General features: G+C 29.0%; 1 protein-coding gene across 1 annotated transcript; it reads left to right on the top strand.

The window, feature by feature from the left end:
* Nucleotides 1-4,886: 4,886 nt before the first annotated feature.
* On the top strand, nt 4,887-18,464 carry LOC111040525 (Golgi-specific brefeldin A-resistance guanine nucleotide exchange factor 1). The gene is made up of 35 exons (XM_022324459.1): nt 4,887-5,150; nt 5,214-5,300; nt 6,075-6,174; nt 6,325-6,429; nt 6,493-6,720; nt 6,781-6,881; nt 6,953-7,081; nt 7,707-7,815; nt 7,878-7,985; nt 8,063-8,271; nt 8,343-8,520; nt 8,603-8,718; nt 8,791-8,932; nt 8,993-9,105; nt 9,238-9,440; nt 10,561-10,684; nt 11,285-11,493; nt 12,305-12,541; nt 12,647-12,746; nt 13,666-13,842; nt 13,910-14,033; nt 14,110-14,252; nt 14,317-14,432; nt 14,490-14,649; nt 14,726-14,924; nt 15,007-15,137; nt 15,217-15,409; nt 15,470-15,612; nt 15,678-15,836; nt 15,912-16,109; nt 16,794-16,907; nt 16,993-17,188; nt 17,247-17,475; nt 17,541-17,635; nt 18,299-18,464. The coding sequence occupies exons 2-35, from the start codon at nt 5,214-5,216 to the stop codon at nt 18,340-18,342; spliced, it is 5,019 nt and encodes a 1,672-aa protein (XP_022180151.1). The 5' UTR covers nt 4,887-5,150; the 3' UTR covers nt 18,343-18,464.
* Nucleotides 18,465-18,989: the final 525 nt, after the last annotated feature.

The following is an 18,989-nucleotide window of genomic DNA, read 5'->3' as shown; positions in this document are numbered from 1 at the left end:
TGCATTTTGCAGCACATTGCGCGTCCTATATTACATACGATATTAATATGTTATATAGATTATAAATTATGGAATATTATGTTACTCGGCTTCATTTACTTAACAATTATTTACTATGGGTATTATAAACAGGCTCTCCCCTAAATTCCTCGAATATAACATTTATATAGGTAATAATGTGCAGTGTTGTAAAGTATATTTGTGTACAGGTATTCAAATACTTTTTTAAATACACTATTGGTTTTTTTACTATATCCGTACACTATTTTATTGAATACTCTTTTTTTTATCCTCCGATTCTTAATTTGTTTCTATTTAATATTGTAATCCCTGTTCAATAAAAATACTGTGCCGTCGCGCGTCGTGGTCATAATGTGCTTCAACGTTATTACAATTTTACTACATTTATCATGTGTGCATTATGGACAATTCGATGTCGGTTTTCGTCTATTCGTAGCTGAATTATTACTATTATTTTTTTTCCTACAGTAAACTGTTTATGGTCCATTACGATATTATGGGAAATCCAAATACCTACATACAGCTCCAAATACATAATATTATAGCTATGTCCGTCCACTGTCCAGTGCTCTGCAGTGTTAGCCACTTATCTTAATACTTTTCAGGTGATACAACTTTTACTGGAAAAAAAATTTATATGGCTGATCAGCATGTTGATGTTTTGTATAAACCGTGTTTTTAAAATGCGATAAACAAGTGTTTGATTAATTTTTGATCCAGGTGCCAGCTATATTGTTAAGGAGCAAATTATTGGCAACTTAATTCACATCTGGCGTCGCACGATCTTGTGAGTATGTAATAGCGTACAAGTGTATTTTTTAGGGTATTTTTGAATGTAAATGGTTAGTAATGTGAGTTTGGGGGTATATGAACAACGCACACAAACTCGCAGGTACATGTCATTAAGTAACAAATAACAAAAATGCAAAATATATTTATTTGTCCGTTTCGAGCGTTTCAGTTTAATTTTAAACGCGGACCATTCGGTGCTCGGTCGTTAAAAATATTTTGAAAATAAATTACTTAAATTGACAATTTCTAATTAATAGCAGGAATATATTTAAATTTAGACGCATGTGGGTATGTGCATGAAAGTCGGTATGTATATTTGTGTGTATATGTGTGTGTTGTATGAAGGAAAAGTAACAAATTTGTGCTTTTTGAGAATTTTTTCAAGTTAAAAGGGCTTGTCAAACTGTTTGTGCCCCTCCCCCACTTTTTAAAAACTGAAACTACGTCACTGCAGTAATATAGGTAGTATGACACACAAGTGACGTGAACAATATTAAAATATATTAAATATTTAATATATTTAAAATATATAAACAATATTTACAATATTTACAATATATTGTACAATATCCGCGGCGGTATTATTATTAATTACTATAATATTATAAATTATCATGTTTATCATTATAGACAATTAAATAAAATGTACATAGAAATCGGACATCCCCGATAAAACCATTGTCGTAAACAAAAAGTGTCCATCTATATACCTATATTCAGTGGCATATTTTCAACTTTTTTCTGAGGGAGGAGTCCAACAATTTTTTTAATTTTAACATTTTATAGGTATTGATATTAGAAAATTGTTATTTATTTAAATATCAATATATTTAGTTATCTTTTTATATTGAGTTCTGCAAAAAGTCGGCGCGTATCTATACTTAAAACGGAAAAAAGTGTAGGGCGTGTGGATTTCTTATATGTCACCAGAAAAAAGGTGTATGGTCGAAAAAGGTATTTATAGCCGAAAAGAAATTTACTTCCGGACGCGCAAAACAACCATATAGCATATCAGCATATCCGTGTCGGTCAGTGTGATCTACCTCTACCATCCAACATGTCGTCGTGAACAGCAACAAAACCTACAAAACCGAATCATGATAGTATCTAGACAAAACCACAGATCGGATTCCTTGAAAGTGAATGAGTACACATTTGAAAGGGTAGGAAATTTTAAATACTTAGGTGCAGATATTAATGAGGATGCTAATAGCCACGAAGAAGTGAAAAGACGGCTCATCGCAGCAAACAGGTGCTACTATGGACTATTACCATTGTTCAAATCAAAACTATTATCAAGGAAATCCAAAGTAACACTATATAAAGTTCTAGTCAGACCAATAGCTTTGTATGCAAGCAGTACTTGGGCGACGACAAAGTCAGATGAAAAAAAGTTAGAAGTATTTGAGAGAAAGATATTGAGAAAGATATTTGGCCCAAACAAAAACAATGAAGGAGAATATGAAATACGTAGCAATAAAAATTTAGAGGAATTATATAACGAACCCAATATTACTGGGATCTTGAAAAGCGCACGAATAGGATGGGCTGGGCATGTATGGAGATCAAAAGGACTAATCGGACAAATAACCGCATGGAAACCAAACGCAAAGAGGCCCAGAGGACGTCCTAGACAGAGATGGGTTGATAGAATAAAAGAAGACCTAAAGATGTTGGGAATAAGGAATGCCGAAGAAACGGCACAAAACAGAGAAGAATGGAGACAGTATGTTGTTGCGGCAATGGACCTAAAAGGCCTGTAAAAAGCCAAAGAAGAAGAAGAAGAAGAAGAAGAAGTGTTTGTGTTATATTTTTGGTAGATATTTTGGTTACAGAATGAACTACTTACGCAGAACTTTGTTTTAAATTTTCAATCTTTAGTTATAAAATTTGATCGTTTTAAACATCTTTAACTACAATATAATTTGTACATTTTGTGAAAATTCAAAATTTAAATACTTATAAAAAAAATGGTGCCTAGGCATTTTTAATATTTTTCAACTAGTATTGTTACAATATATTTGGACCATTGTATTAAATTGTAAAGCTTTTCGAACCAACGAATAACATTTTATTGGAATTCATAGAAAAACTAAAAATTCACACAAACCGCTCAAAACGAGTCAAAATCATTTGAAAATTGTATTATGTGTATTCATTAAATAAACAAATGGTATGAATTTAAATTATATGCAGTAAAGTTATTAGTTTTCGAATTACAACAAAATAAGAAAATCGCTACATGAGAAATCGAATGAATATCCAGTGTTCTAAAAATTGTAAATGCTTATAAAAATTTAATTTGACTTTCTGGTTGGCCTTTTGTTTTTTCGATAAAGGTAGACAAACTTATAAGGAATCTTATTTTGTTAAATTTTAAAATCTTAGATATATAAAAAGAAACGTTTTTATTAATTTCTCAAATTAACTTATCAATTCAAAATAATTTGAAAATTTTTGTGATTCTTACTAACTTTGTTAAAGTTCCAAATTCAAAAGCTTATAAACAATTATTGTGGATTTACACTCAACTTTCCTTTAAATTTCCACTTAAAACAACTTACGAGGAACCTTGAATTACATTTTCAAGTTTTTTGACCAAGCTAAAAATTTTTTTATCGACAATAGTTTTAAAAAAACTAATTGAAAATTGAAAATGTCATATATATATAATTTCATATTAAATAGTTTAACACGAGTCAAAATATTGAAAAATTTATGTTGTATAGAAAATGCGGATGTAAAACATTCACTGAAAATTTCATGTCAGTTTTCTACGGTATTATTTTTATAATTTTACAAAAAACTAAGATCGGTATGTTGTCGAAAATCAATTTCGAGTAAATATAAACGTTTTTCCTTTATATTTTGTTTGTATTACCTGCCACTTTTCAAAATTATTGGGCATTTTTTACTTTTGATACCCCAAAGGTACCAACTAGGTTCACTTTTCCTACCAGAAAAGATGCAGTCGAAGAAAATCGAAGCATTTCAACTGCCCCAAAAAGTGATGACAGACCAGTGGCGTATAGAGAGAAACTCAGCGGCCCTAGGCCCATAAGAGACAGAGGCCCCAATCTTTACTCAGGAATTCAATTGTAATAAAAATATTGATAAACAATCTAAATTGAAGACCGTATGTTGATGTAAGGTTTTTATATTATAGTTGTAGTCTGTGGTAAAAAGACAGTGGAGTTTTATATGCCGGCCGATCAGTTGGCGGTACGCCCAGTTCGCAGACCTGGAGGAAAACGGCGACCTGATCGTTTATTTCGACCCTAAATAGTAAATAGTGATTCTAGGAACTAAAAATAATTATGTAGAGGATTGTAAGGACTCGACGACGACCTACGACGTAGGTACAAATCATAATATTTTCATCAACAAGGCATAGAGCTGCGAAGTGCCGAAGTCTACATGATAGTCGTGGCTGCTTTAATTAGGGATAGGTAGGTAATATTCTTAGAATATTAACTAGTTATTAACATAACAAGTTATGATAATAATTTATTTGTATAGCTATATAGCCGCCCGTTCGAAAAACCAATGACGTTCATACAATACAAGATAATAAACGCTGTCGCTGTACATATGTTTCAAATCGAAGTATTTTGAATAAAAAAAAATGTAGTATTTTTTTTTAATGGAATGGTTAAGGTCCCGGGTCCCTCCCCCAACTTGGACGTACATTGGAGGCCCCGGCCTAAATACGCCACTGGAGCCAAGAGAGAAAAAGCTATTATGTGTTAGGTATAGGTATGTCCCCATGAACAAGCAGGGTGCGGTGTGCTGGGCGGCGCTGTTCATTAATTCATTTATAGATCTATGTATACAGCATACCGAGTTTATCTACCATTATTACGGTTTAAAATTAATTTCAAATTTTAAAAGCTGCAAGTCAGTTTTGCATTCGGCTCTCGCCGTTTTCCAAGTAGTTCTATCGAAAAAACGACCTGCTTCGGAAAAATTTCTTAATTCGTGATACGAAGGTAAAAAAACACGACTGATATCTGCGCGACTGACGAAACAGTACGTGTTATCATGTTCGACGTGTTATCAATTCAAAAATGGTTTTAGTTAATAATTTTTATGACTACGTCGAATGGATTTACTGTATACTGTTCAGTAGGATTACTTAGCCAAATTATTGTCAATTGCTAATCTAAAATTTAATTAGTGCAATACAATGTTATTGTACTCGTAAAGTATTAACTGTTCGTTAATTAATCGATAGCTGTTAAGGCATCATGATCGCATACTATTTGTCCAATTTATATCATGTATTACATTAAAATGTTGTTTCAACAGTGAAAAGTGACCATTCAAATAGTTCAAAAGTAAATGCACACATGTGGGATTTCAAGAAATAATTAGTAAATGTGTACTTTATAAATTTTAAGATGTATGCGGCCAATGGATTGTATGTTGTGCAGGGAGAGCTGTCAACTTTAATATCGGCGTTAAAAAGAGATCACAATTCATATCAAGTAAATAATCAACAAAATATTCAAAATATTCTGTTTAAAATAATTTATTCTTAGATTTAAAATTTTACCCAGTTTCATATACGTACAATCTGTTGCCTAATAACATTAGGTACATTCTTTAATTGAAACATTTTCTGCCAAATACCATTGGTTATAAATTATAACTTAAAATTTTCAATAAATACATATTCCGTAGGTAGTTAATACCAATACTTTGTGGATTTGCTGTTATGGATATATATATTTTAGTGTATAGTATTTTCTGACCATATGTACGTGTTGAAATATTGATTACTTGATTTACCGCTAACTAGTATAGTAGTGTGTCATTTAGCAAAAATCTATAGTTTTGTTATAGGTACATGTTGTTACTTATTAATATTCTTTCTATGCTAACAATTTGAAGCGTTAAATTTCCTTCATTTAATTTGAAATCATATATTAATATTTTGTGTTCGTAATATGCCATATAGGTACCTACTATTTTATTATTTAAATAAGACATTGATTTAGTTTTAATTTTTAAAAGTACTTAAATAATGTCAACCATGAATCAATAGGTAGTCAATGTTGTTTGTTTCATTTATCGCTAAATAAAATTATTTTGATGCTTAAAATATTTTTTATCTCACCCCTTAGCATTATAATATACACACAAATTCATAGCCAAAAATCAAAAATTGATTGCTATTACCTACCTGAGTGTTTAATGTTAATATTTTCAAGAAAAAATAGTTCAAACATAATTTTAATAAATTTGTATTTATTCTGCAGGATGAAGAAAGATATTCTCCATGTAAAAGATTATTCAAATTAAGAGATGCTATTAATCAAGTGGAAGATTTAATGTCCCTTAATTTTGATCATGTTATGGGTAACCTATATACTAAATACATAATTAATTGTTTTGTAACCTGGTTAAAATGGAAAAAAAATCCTGTTCAAACTGTTTTCATATTATATTGATTGTACCTTAATAAGTATTTAGTTTTTTGGATGATTATAGTTGGAATTTTGTGTTTAGAACCATTTTTGGATGTCATACGATGTGAAGAGATTACTGGCCCAGTAACAAGTTTAGCATTGATGTCAATTTATAAGTTTATAAATTATGGACTAATAAAAAAATGTAATTTAGAACTGCACAACATGATTTATTAAACTTAATTTAATAATAATATACATTTTTTAGGTGTTCCTGAGTCAAAATTATTGACAACTGTAGAAAATATTGCAGATGCAATTACTCACACTAGATTTTTGGGAACTGAAAAAACTAGTGATGCTATAGTATTAATGAAAACCTTACAGGTTTTATACTGCTTAATGATGTCTCCTGAAGGTGAATTTCTACCAAATGAAAGTGTTTGTGAGATTATGATGAGTTGTTTTCGTTTTTGTTTCGAAGTTAGACTGAGTGGTATGTTATAATATACTATGTTTAATAAATAACTATTTCATGTAAATTGTATGTTTGCAGAATTTGTCCGATCCTATGCTGAACATTGCTTGAAAGATATTATTCAACTTCTTTTTTCAAGACTAGTTACATTAAGTAAAGAACTGGGAAATTCAACAAAAGTCAGTAAAATTTAATTAGATGATTATTCAATTAGTATAAGATATTAAAAAAATATGATTTTCTTTCTTAGGTATTAGGACTCAACATGAAGAATTATGGCGACCCTCTGAGTAATTGTAATGAGAACGTGGAAAATACAGTGGACACAGTCAATTCAAGTGATGAAACACCATTACCGGAAGTATCAACTTTACCTCAAGTAAATGAATATAACTTTTTAAGAGGATGCCGCACACGCATTTGTTGTCTCTGTCTTACAAGTGCGTAACATATCAAATTTACGCTCAGCAAATCACTTTTATCTACGTTGGTTTAAAAAATTAAGCTAAATCGGCCTATTATGAAATTTATTCATAAGAACATTATCTATGTTTGTACGTGGGCTTTTTACAATAGTTCAATTTTCCATAATAGTTCAGTTTTTAAGTGAGTTATGGGCATTTTTAATTTAGGCTATATTATGTCCCCAAAACTTGCTAAAAATTTGCTGTTACTCTTAAGACTGAGATAATAAATGCGTATGTTAAATTAATGAGGTTAACGGACAAAAAAAAAAAAAATTATATACAGAAGCTTTAAAATACTGATGTTCCCACTGCATTATCTTAGTGCAATAATATTTCAAATTAAAATGTAATATTGGTTGAAAGTATTCATATTTATCCATTTATTATTAATACAATTTGTATACATTTCCATTAAATACCACTTTTTAAAAATTATCGTCTAACCATAAACTTTTGATTATTTAAATATTCTGAATTGTAAATTGTTATACAATGACCAAGATAAATTAATTATAACTAATGTGTTTGAAATTTTAGTGTGATTCAATTGTTATCACTGAAGCGTCAAAACTAGTCATAGAAAATGAAAGAGAAACTTCACCTAGTATTGAATTACCGACTGATGAATTACCATTACTAAACAATGGTAAGCTATTACATATATATTTAATCTCAAATAATAAATATAATAATTTATAACTTTTAAAGAAAATGAGACAGATTTAAATAGTGAGAGTCCAGTAGATGATGATAAAAAAGAATATGTGAATGGTCAAGGAGTAAGATTTACAACCCAAATACCTATACCTTACACTAGTAAGTAATTTTTTTTAACCATTTTAATGTTTTTGTTATCTCTACTTATTAGTTAATATTTTAATTAAATCTTTTAGAAGTTCCATACAATAGTGGCTGTGTTTTGGAGCTTATTAAGTTTCTTGTAGATGCTTGTGATCCTCATGATCAGCAAAATACTGAAGTAATGATTGGTGTTGGACTCAATCTTTTGGTCATTGCTTTTGAAGTGGGAGCATATGCCATTAAGTGCCACGTCAACATGCATTCCATTATAAAAGATCAACTATGTCGTAATATTCTTTCTGTGTGTGCACAAATCTAAGAAAATGTGGGTTTTCTTTTAAAATAGTTAAAAAATAAGTGAATTTGTTTTAGCTCTTGTCTCATGAGAAAATGCCAATATTCAGTTCAAGTCTTAGACTTGCTTTCTTAGTGTTTGAATCTATGCGTCAACATTTAAAATTTCAACTGGAATACTATATGACCAATTTAATAAACATAGTGGTCAATGAAAATTCGAAAATCCCATATGGTAAAAAAGAAATGGCCCTAAGTAAGTTTCACAATTATAATAAAATTCAAATATTACTAAATAAAATTGAATGTTAGAAATTAATTTTGTTTTATTACTCTAGAATGTCTTGTCCAACTATGGAAAATCCCAGGACTGGTTACTGAACTTTATTTAAATTATGATTGTGGACTTTATTGTTCAGATTTGTATGATGACATTACTAAGCTATTATCTAAAGCAAGTTATAATAAAATAAAATTTCAGATTTAATTATTTTCTTATAATTAATAATTAAAATATTGATTTTAGAATGTTTTTCCGTTCAATGATATCTACAGCACACATTTATTATCAATGGATGCTCTTTTAGCTGTGGTTGACTCAATTGAACGCCATTGCCATAATCGTACACAATTCACTCAAAAGTCAGAAAGCAGTTCAACATATGATGGTATAATTTAATAACTTATAACTTAGTTATGTACTTAAATTATTATTTTAATAAATTTAGTTTCTGAAGATCAAAAATCAGAATCTGAAATTAATTTGGAACGTTGGCAACCAGACTTCTCAATCAGTATTCCAAGTCATGAAGAATTAATGGCCATTAAAAGAAAAAAAAAGGTTAAATAATTTATTTAATGTTTTAAATTTACTGTTGCAAATTATAATACTACAGATACAATTTGACTTGAGCCATTTATTTTTGAATTATATTTAATGTTTAATGAATAATAATTGTTTTAATAATTTTAGCTTCTTACTTCGGGTACCGAGAAATTCAACACAAAACCAAAAAAAGGTATAGAGTTTCTACAAGAACATGGTCTCTTATCAACACCATTGAATCCAATCGAGATTGCTACATTTTTGAAAGAGAATCCTCTCTTGGATAAAAAAATGATTGGCGAATATATCAGCAACAGAAACAATGTGGATGTTCTTAATAGCTTTATTAAGTATGTCTTAAATTTTTATATTATAACTAAGGAAAGGATTTTATTTAAGTATGAAATAAAAATGTTTAAATATACATTTTTTTATTACTTAATAAATATTAACTAATAATATTGAAATGTTTAAATTGAAAAAAAGATAGAATTGATTATAAAATTATATTATTATCATAAATTATCATAATATAGATGATACAATCTAATATTTATAATTCTGATCATCACCATAGTCTGGAAGAGGAAAACAATGAAAAACAACACATAGTTCGAAATTTTAAATAACAGCGATTTGATCTTAACATTGCTTTATAATGACTGAATGACCTCTCCACACCATCGGAAGTGATAGGTGTTTATTTCAAACACATTAATTCTTTTAGAATGTATTTGATTTCTGAATTATTTTTTGGAGTTTTGTTTAACAGTTTATCCCTCATCGATATTATAGCTTTAAAAGCTGGGTGATTCTCCAATATATTTTGTAATGTGAAATTAGTTAAAACTCCAATATTTCCAATAACACTTTCTAATTGCTTTACGGCATTTTCAATTATTTCTAGACTTCGTTAATGGCATTTTAAATGTTTCTGATTTTGAGATATATATCTTTAAATATTTGTACGAGACTTGGCACTATTAAAGAAAAAAAATGTATGTTTGAAAATAATGAATCACCCTTAGAAAATTGAAATCTTATTGTTCTGCAACACAACGAAAACCATGTACTAGACAAGTTAAATTAACCATTCTTGAATAAAATGTGTCCAACACATTTTCCGCTTAACGAAAATACAGTGCAATGTCTGCTAAAAGTAAAAGAATATTATTCTGTATTGTACCATAAGACCACAAAATATCCATTGTATGATTTTTTTTTTTCAAAATTAAAATATTCAATAAAAGCCGACACTTGAGCACAGGATAATGTTCTTACCCAAAAGTTTGAATAATAGCTCAATTTACTCTTTAATATCAAAACTGACAGCAGGCTACTGAAACTAGGTAATGACAATTTGTTATGTCTTACAAGTGTAAGCATTGCCCAATCTGTTCCCTTAATATATTTTATAATGTTTTAATTTCATGGCTTGTTTTTAATAATTTGTTGTTGTTTATTGTTTAGTTCTTTTGATTTGTGTGGTACACGTGTTGATGAAGCACTTCGAATGTATCTTGAAGCATTTCGACTACCTGGAGAATCCCCTCTAATATCATTTGTATTAGAACCATTTACAGAATATTGGCATGTTAGTAATTATTAATATTTATTATTAAGGACACTACACCCTCATGTGTTGTCTCAGTCTTACAAATGTACAACATTCCAAAAACTGTTTTGCGCAAGATAGAACCACTCTGGCTGTAGTGATAGTCAAGACTACAAATTTGTATGTAATATTATATACTCTGTTCAAATTAAAATCATTAGCTGGGGGCCACCAGGTTTGTTGGGCGGCTGTCAGATGCATGTTAGACACTTAACTTACCTAGTCAATTCATAGGGAAGTTGAAAACATTATCCGCGAAATATTGTTTTTATTTTTTTGACATCACTTACTCCAAAAAATTTTCTTATTGTTTTAAAATCCATTATTTTTGTGTTTTTAAAACTTGAAAACTTTTTTTCTAGTTCCAATATCGAAAAAATAAAAACGAAATTTCACAGCCAAAGTTCTATTTTGCATAAGTAAACATTTTGTTTCTTAGTTTTGACCGAAGCATTCTTGGTTCTTTCCTGCTCGAAACAGTTTTTGCTGTTTTGTATTTGTAAGACTGAGACAACACATGCGGGTCTAGCTCATCTTAAATAATATTTTCAAATTAATATTGTTTTGTATAATTTTTAGAAATGTAATGGGGAACCTTTTGCGAATGCTGAATGTGCATTTTTATTAGCATATGCAATTATTATGCTAAATGTCGACCAACACAATCAAAACGTTAGACGGATAGATCAACCAATGACACCAGATTCATTTAAACGTAATTTAAAAAAATTGAATGGTGGGGAAGATTTTGATCACACAATGTTAGAAGAAATATATAAAGAAATCAAGTAAATAAATTAACAATTTATTGGGTGTTAATAATACCTTCTATGCTTGTTTGTAATCGCCCCACTACTACGCCATACAAAATGCATCATCTTACCATCAGGAGTGATACCAAACCTCCAAAACAGTGTTTAACTTTTTTACTATGCTCGTTGTACTTTCAATAAGTTCACAAACTATTGTAAATTGTTTACAATTAATAGTAGTACATTAATAATTAATATTTCCTAATTACACGTAAATAAACATTTAAAAAACAGAGTAATTCCTAAGGTTAGGTTAGGTTAGGCTAACCTAACCTAACCTAAAGATTCTTATTTTTGATTTTCTTTTGTCACAAATTTTATTTTGTTTTAAATTATGATTTTTATTGAAAACATTAATTGATAGTATTAAATATTACCATGAATAGCCCATCAAAATGTATTTTTTATGATATTTTAAAATAATCATATAACATATTTTGTAAGATAGGTATGCATTTGGAACCAGTAACTACATATACAATATAACGACAGGCTTACAACATGCTAATATGATTAAAATAATATATAACAATTGGAAGTAACATATATGTATATTTCCCTTAAGTAAGTCACATATGAGACTTACCTATCAAGATTCAAAGAAATAACAATCTCAAATGACAAATAACAAATTGTTAGATTAAAGAGTAAAAACTGTTGAAATTCGGTTGCGTGGTGGGGGGGGGGGACATACATTTTATATAGCTCTGTAGCAAAGCGATAACAAACCTGTTTCATAATTTTGTTCCTTGACCATACCAACCACTAATTTAATGAACATTTTTAGATCCAATGAAATTGTTATGCCTGCAGAGCATACTGGTGCTGTTTTAGAAAACTATTTGTGGAAAGTTTTGTTAAGACGTGCATCTGGTAAAGATGGATCTTACATACAAGCACCTAGTGGAGTTTTTGATCATGAACTATTTTCTATTTGTTGGGGTCCTACTTTAGCTGCATTAAGTTTTATATTTGATAAGTCAAGTCATCAAACAGTTTATACCAGAACAATATTTGGTCTTAGGTATGTATCATAAAGTTTTTCACTTATTTAAATAGACATTAGTCACATACATAGCTACATGCATACATAGCATACTGTAACTTAATTTCATTACTAATCTTTCAGGAAATGTGCATTTATTTGTGCCCATTATGGAATGTGTGCTGAATTTGATAGCCTCATCATATCATTGTGCAAGTTTACTAATTTACAGAATAACCCTGATGTGTGTATAGTATTCAAATATTTTATTAATATTAGTTATTTAGAGACATTTTTTGTATAAGTATGATAGCATTTTGAAATTTGAATAGAACTTATAGTGTTTTTGATTTGACGGACTTTTTTGTTTACAGTACAAAAATGTATTTGATTTGACCAATATTCAGTGAACTGGTGCAATATTTTGTATTCAATTTGATTGTATTGATGACACTTGTGTTCACTCAATGTGCACTGTGTGCATTGTGAGTGCTCATATTTTTAGGAACTCCAATTCTCTAATACAGGGTCAAATTTTGTTTTTGTATTCAATCTAAGAGGACATCATACTTGCATGTCATACTAACAGATAATATATCCAAATATACGTCGAGCAGTTCCAATTTCGTGTTAGCTTAAATATTAGAGTGAATTGACTTATTATAAAATGTTAATATAAGATTATTTTCTAAGGCACATCTTAGGCTTTCATTGATATTATTATTTTTAATTAAGTTATGACCTTTTTGAAACTGTACAATTTTTGTAAATTTTAAAATGATCATAACTTACTTAAAATTAATACAAAGAAAAGCCTACGTTGTGCCCTAGATAATAAAATTACCTTTGAATTTTATGCTGGGTCAATTCACTCTAATTTTAAAAATAACAGATAAAAATAAATTAGTGTTAACGTAAAATTTGCTATGTTGTACGTTTTTAAGACAAAAATAATACATATTGTTATGGTTACCATATTTTCTTAATGAAAACTCTTGCAGAACTAGTGTAACACTCATGGAGTGGTATAATTACATGCTGCACTTTTAAATTGTCCAATCAAAAACGCTATAGAACCTAAATAAATCATATTTTTAATTATTAGTTTATAAATGTTAAATTAAAATTAAAACATTGTATTATTTATAATCTTGTTGATTTAGTGTCCAGAAAATGTTACTATACTGTTTGGAAGTAACCCTAAATCACGACTGGCTACTCGCACTCTTTTTAGTCTAACCCATATGTATGGTGATATTATTCGTGAGGGTTGGTCTAGTATATTTGACATAATCTTACAACTATATAAATGCAAACTATTACCTACCATATTAGTTGAGGTAATTTTCTTACTCTATAAATGTTATTATGATACAATGTATAATATAATTGAATGGATTTTTTTAGTCTGAAGATTTCCTTGAGCTCAGTGGTAAGGTTTCATTGATACGGGAAACAGTGGCCCCAGGTTCACAAAAATCAGAATCTGGATTGTTTAGTTCACTTTACTCTTACATTGCTTCTGGAGGTGGTAAGTATATAGCATAAAAGCATTTACGTTTTAAGTAAAAAATAATTTTTTTAATTCACAAATTTTATGAATTTAGAGACAATTAATCATAAAATACAGACATCAAATGAACCCGAGTTGATTGTTACATCTAGAGACTGTATATCTGAGAGTCGCTTGGAAAGTCTTATTACAGAATCTAAATTTCTCACTATAGAATCATTGGAAGCTTTAGTAAAAGTATGTGTGTTATATATCTATGAATGTCAATAAATTACATAACATAAACATTTTTATTCTTCAGGCGTTAATTGGAACATTTTATAAACCAGAGGGTGCGTTAGCACTTGGGTCACGAGAAAGTGAAAATGCTGCTAGTTTCTTATTAGAAATGCTTCTCAAAATAGTCTTACAAAATCGGTGAGATTTGCTTGATGTATTATTATTTTCTATACTAAACTAAATATAAAACCACAGGGATAGAGTAAACACCCTATGGGAAGCAGTTAAACAACATCTGTACAACCTAATAACAGGTGCTATTGAACATAATCACATGTTTCTTTTGGAACGCACTGTTGTTGGACTAATGAGATTAGCATCTCGCCTTATGAGACGCGAAGAAATAAGTTCAATGGTAATCTAATTTTGTACTTATAACACTTTTTAAACTTTGTATGTTTTATCTGTTATTTTTACATTGTATTCTGTAGGTATTGCAGTCATTAAATGTTTTACTATTGCTCAACAAAAATGATTTACAAATAGTTGGCCGTCAAATAGCATTTGGAATGTATGAGTTATTAAAAATGTGTGCTGCAAATATTCATACCAAAGATGATTGGACATTAATCTTTTCGATTTTAGAGTATGTTGGTGCTGGAATTGTTGTATCTAAAAGTAATAATATAGGTATGTTTCTATTCAAAAAATTCCTCTGCATAGAATCTTAAAAATTAAAATCAATTATTGACAAGGTTTTAATGTTTAATAGATAATCGGTCTGATAATGAAGTGACAAGTATAAGTGATAGTAATGATGACAGTGGCTTAGACGTAAAATCAGTTAATAATGTATCAACCCCTTCGTCGTCACCTCCAGATAATAAATCAGATTGGTTAAAGGTAAATACATTTCATGCTATGTTTAATAATAATTTCATATAATAATATAATAATCATGCAAATATTTGTTTACATGTAGATTGAAACAAATGCAGGGGCATTAGAAATCTGGCCAGATTGTTCAACATTTAAACGTCATGATGCATTATCTTTTGTTAAATGTTGTGAATGTCTGGCGTTTTTAGTGCGTAATATTGCCCATATTACACCATACAACTTTATCAAATGTGTTTCAGTCATAAAAAATTTTGCTCGAGCCAGTTTACAATCAAGTATTATACATTTTTAATACTTTTTTTTTTTGAATTCATGCTCAAGTTTATTTATTATAGATGATAAAAACATACGCCAAAAATTAGGCAACAAACCTAAAACCAATTTGAAATCAAATAAAAATAAAATGACTAATCCATATGATGCAGACGATAGTGACCCCGAAGACATTCCAAGTAGTTACACTCAAGTTTCTATTCAGGTAATTCCTTCATTTTCATTTTAATGTATATTACGATTCTTCATAAATTATTTTAATGTTTTTAGCTTCTTGACCTTATGCACACACTGCATACAAGTACTGCAGATATATATCGTTGGTGGGCTGAAGAAAATCCAGACACAGAACTTATATCTTTGTGGAGTTATGGGTGGTGTCCTCTACTCCAAGGCATAGCCAGCCTTTGTTGTGATTGCCGACGTGATGTGAGTAAATCAGTGAATCAAACTACCAATTTTAGTGCGTAAAATAAATGTTTTACATTATGTAATTGTACGCAGGTGAGAATGAGTGCTGTGACATACCTACAACGTGCTCTTCTAATGCATGATTTAGCCACGCTCAACGGTGATGAATGGGAAGCATGTTTCCGCAAAGTCTTGTTTCCATTGATGAACAAACTGTTAGAGTCTGGAACCGACATTGATCCAAGCGGTTTAGATGAAACAAAAATGCGGTCTGCCACTTTGTTATCAAAGGTTATTATCAAATAATAATTAATATAATAATATTATAATTTAATTTTAAATTAATATTTTAATAATAATTATTATTATTTTGACATTTTTGGCATTAGATCCTTGGTAATTCAACCAGTGGCGTCATAAAAGTTTTTAATAGGAGCGAACAAAAGTTTTGACTAGTCTATATTACTAAACCAAAAATAAACAGATCAGTTTGCTTGCAAGCTAGTTTTCACATTTTCCACCAATATTTTTATCTTCATATCATTCCCATCTTACATAACTGTATACGTGCACGAGGAAAACATAGCCTCATTTTATATATTTTCGAAAGGGTTGATTAAGTTAAATTACAATTTGAAACATGATTATGGCCCAACAATTGTATGCTGAATTTACAATTAGAAAAGAGAAAATGCTCAACCTTGCCCTCCATTCAAATGACGCCACTGAATCAATTGTAAAATACATTTGAAAAAATTGAATTTCAATTTTCATGAATTTTAAATTTATAAAAAAAATATGAGAATTATGTAACTGCTAGAAAGTAGTATTGTTTCTTTACACAAAATATATCATGCTTATTTATTAGTTACCAAGAGTTGAGTATAGAATTGAAATGTATTCTCTCTTTTACTTTAATAAATCAAACATTGTCTCTGTACACTAATCAAATGTAAATTATGAATATTTTCATAGGTTTTCTTACATCATTTGACTCAGCTTCAATCATTACCAACATTTGTTGACTTATGGATCACTGTTCTAGACCTGATGCACAAGTTTATGATATCTGATAATAGTGACACTCTGGTATAAAATTAATTAATTAATACCTAATAATTTTTAAATTTGTATAAATTTTTAACCTTCATGTTTTGTGTATTCTTATCATTAGAGTGAAGCAATTCCAGAAACCTTGAAAAATATGTTATTAGTAATGTTAAACGGAAAGACAAACAGTAAAGAAGAATTGCACAGTAAACAAGCTTTCTGGGATGCTACTTGGACTAAAGTAAATACGTTTTTACCCCAAATGTCCAATGATTTGCTTCAACATCACAATAGCAGACAAATTAAAATGCAAGATCATGGTAATAAATAACAGTTATAATAAGAAACAAAAAATTAAAAATTAATATTTTTGTTTAGTCTCACAATTTACAGATACCTCATCAGATTTATCAGAAGTAACTCGTCCTGTTGTACCACTTGGACCAAGTGTTATAATGCCTCTTGGATCTCCAACTCCTTTGGAAGTAACACATGAAGTCTTGAATTCCCAATCACCCGTTTTGTCTAGTCCAATTCTTTATCAAAATGTCAATCAAAACGCAGTGATGAGTGTACAGAATTTTGTCAATCATACTCCACATGTCGAGTAAATATGCATATATAAATATTTTGCGCATACAAAAAATAAGTACAAACATTTTTCTTTCAAAGGGATGATCAAAATGACGAACTGATTGCAGTCATTACTACTGTTCCAATTTCTCAACCTTATATACTCACTAATGAGAGTGAAGAATCTGAAAACAGTAAGTATATAATATTAACTTAAACATTGTTATCAAAATATTTATGTATGCATGTCTGTATATTACATTTATTTGATTATGTAATTGAAGTTATTGAACAGATATAAACAGAAAAACTATAATTTTACTTAATTTAATATTTTATTATTATTACTCATTTTATACAAAGATAAATTGCCTTAAGAGGACGTTGCACCTGCATGTGTTTTCTCTGTCTTACACACATACAACCTGGCAAATGTTGGTTCATTACTTTCAATAGTGTGCTGTTCGTTTTGATATTAAAGGGTATTTACCTATTATTAAACTTCTAGGTAAGAACATTTTCTGTGTTCCCTCTTTGGTTTTTTACAATATTTTAATTTTTAAGTGAGTTATGAGGATTTAATGTATTAATATTTGAAAATGCTCATACTTCACTTAAAAATTTAAATATCTTAAAAAACCAATGAGAGACCACAGATAATGTTCTTACCTAAAAGTTTGATAGTAGGTTGCTTCACTTTAATGTCAAAACATATAGTACGTTATTAAAACTAGTGAACAAAAATTTGCCATGTCGTTTGTGTGTAAGGCGGAGAAAATACATGCCAGTACTTTTAAGAAAATTTCATGTGCCCTTAATTTATTATTTAAATATAATGTGAATTATTTATTTTTCAGGTAATAACAAACCAGATTGTGAAGTAAACCAACAACTGCATTGAAATAGTTATACATTTATATTATTATTATTATTATCATTCACTTTTTATGTTCAATGTTTTGTATTATATTATACATTTTCTATTTGTTCATATTATTTTATTTAATATATAATATTATCAAGTTAAAATTGCTTTGGTGGTAATTTTGATTTTACTTTCATTTCAACATACATTTTAGTTGTAAAGAAAAGATATTTTCATAAATTGTGCTTATCAATTATTCATTTTTAATTTACATTTTGAATAGTTTTCCTTCAGAAATATTACAAAAAGGTAGTTGATGAATATAAAATATATTTCAGTGGAATATTTATGATAGGGGGGTAGAATCCGCTCCACAGTAAATTTATCAAATTACTATATGTTGATGATAAAAAAGAAGAATATACCATAAACAAGATAAATGATATCTTAATAATGAGAAACTGTAATATTTATTATACCTACACAAAATAGATTTAAAATCTTTTATTTAAAAATTGTCGATATCTTTGATACACACGGTAATTTTATGCTATCGTATAGTATGTGTTTTGACGATAATGTTACCAGTGTAGTATAAGTATTGTGTAGGTTTTGAGTCAAAAAGTAATTTGCTTAATATAATATAAAAATAAAATGTTCAATGAAAAAAACTATGAATAAAA

Source organism: Myzus persicae, unplaced genomic scaffold (assembly GCF_001856785.1).
Source record: "Myzus persicae strain clone G006 unplaced genomic scaffold, MPER_G0061.0, whole genome shotgun sequence".
In the NCBI taxonomy this organism is placed as follows: Eukaryota; Metazoa; Arthropoda; class Insecta; order Hemiptera; family Aphididae; genus Myzus; species Myzus persicae.
This window is presented reverse-complemented; position numbering and strand designations above follow the sequence as displayed.

What these genes read in the sequence shown, in the direction of transcription:
- LOC111040525 (XM_022324459.1), top strand. Translation starts at nt 5,214, where the DNA reads ATGTATGCGGCCAATGGATTGTATGTTGTGCAGGGAGAGCTGTCAACT. An exon ending in ATTTACAGAATAACCCTGAT is followed by an intron (nt 12,747 to 13,665) that starts GTGTGTATAGTA and finishes TTGTTGATTTAG; the next exon opens with TGTCCAGAAAATGTTACTAT. An exon ending in AATCATACTCCACATGTCGA is followed by an intron (nt 17,476 to 17,540) that starts GTAAATATGCAT and finishes TTTCTTTCAAAG; the next exon opens with GGATGATCAAAATGACGAAC.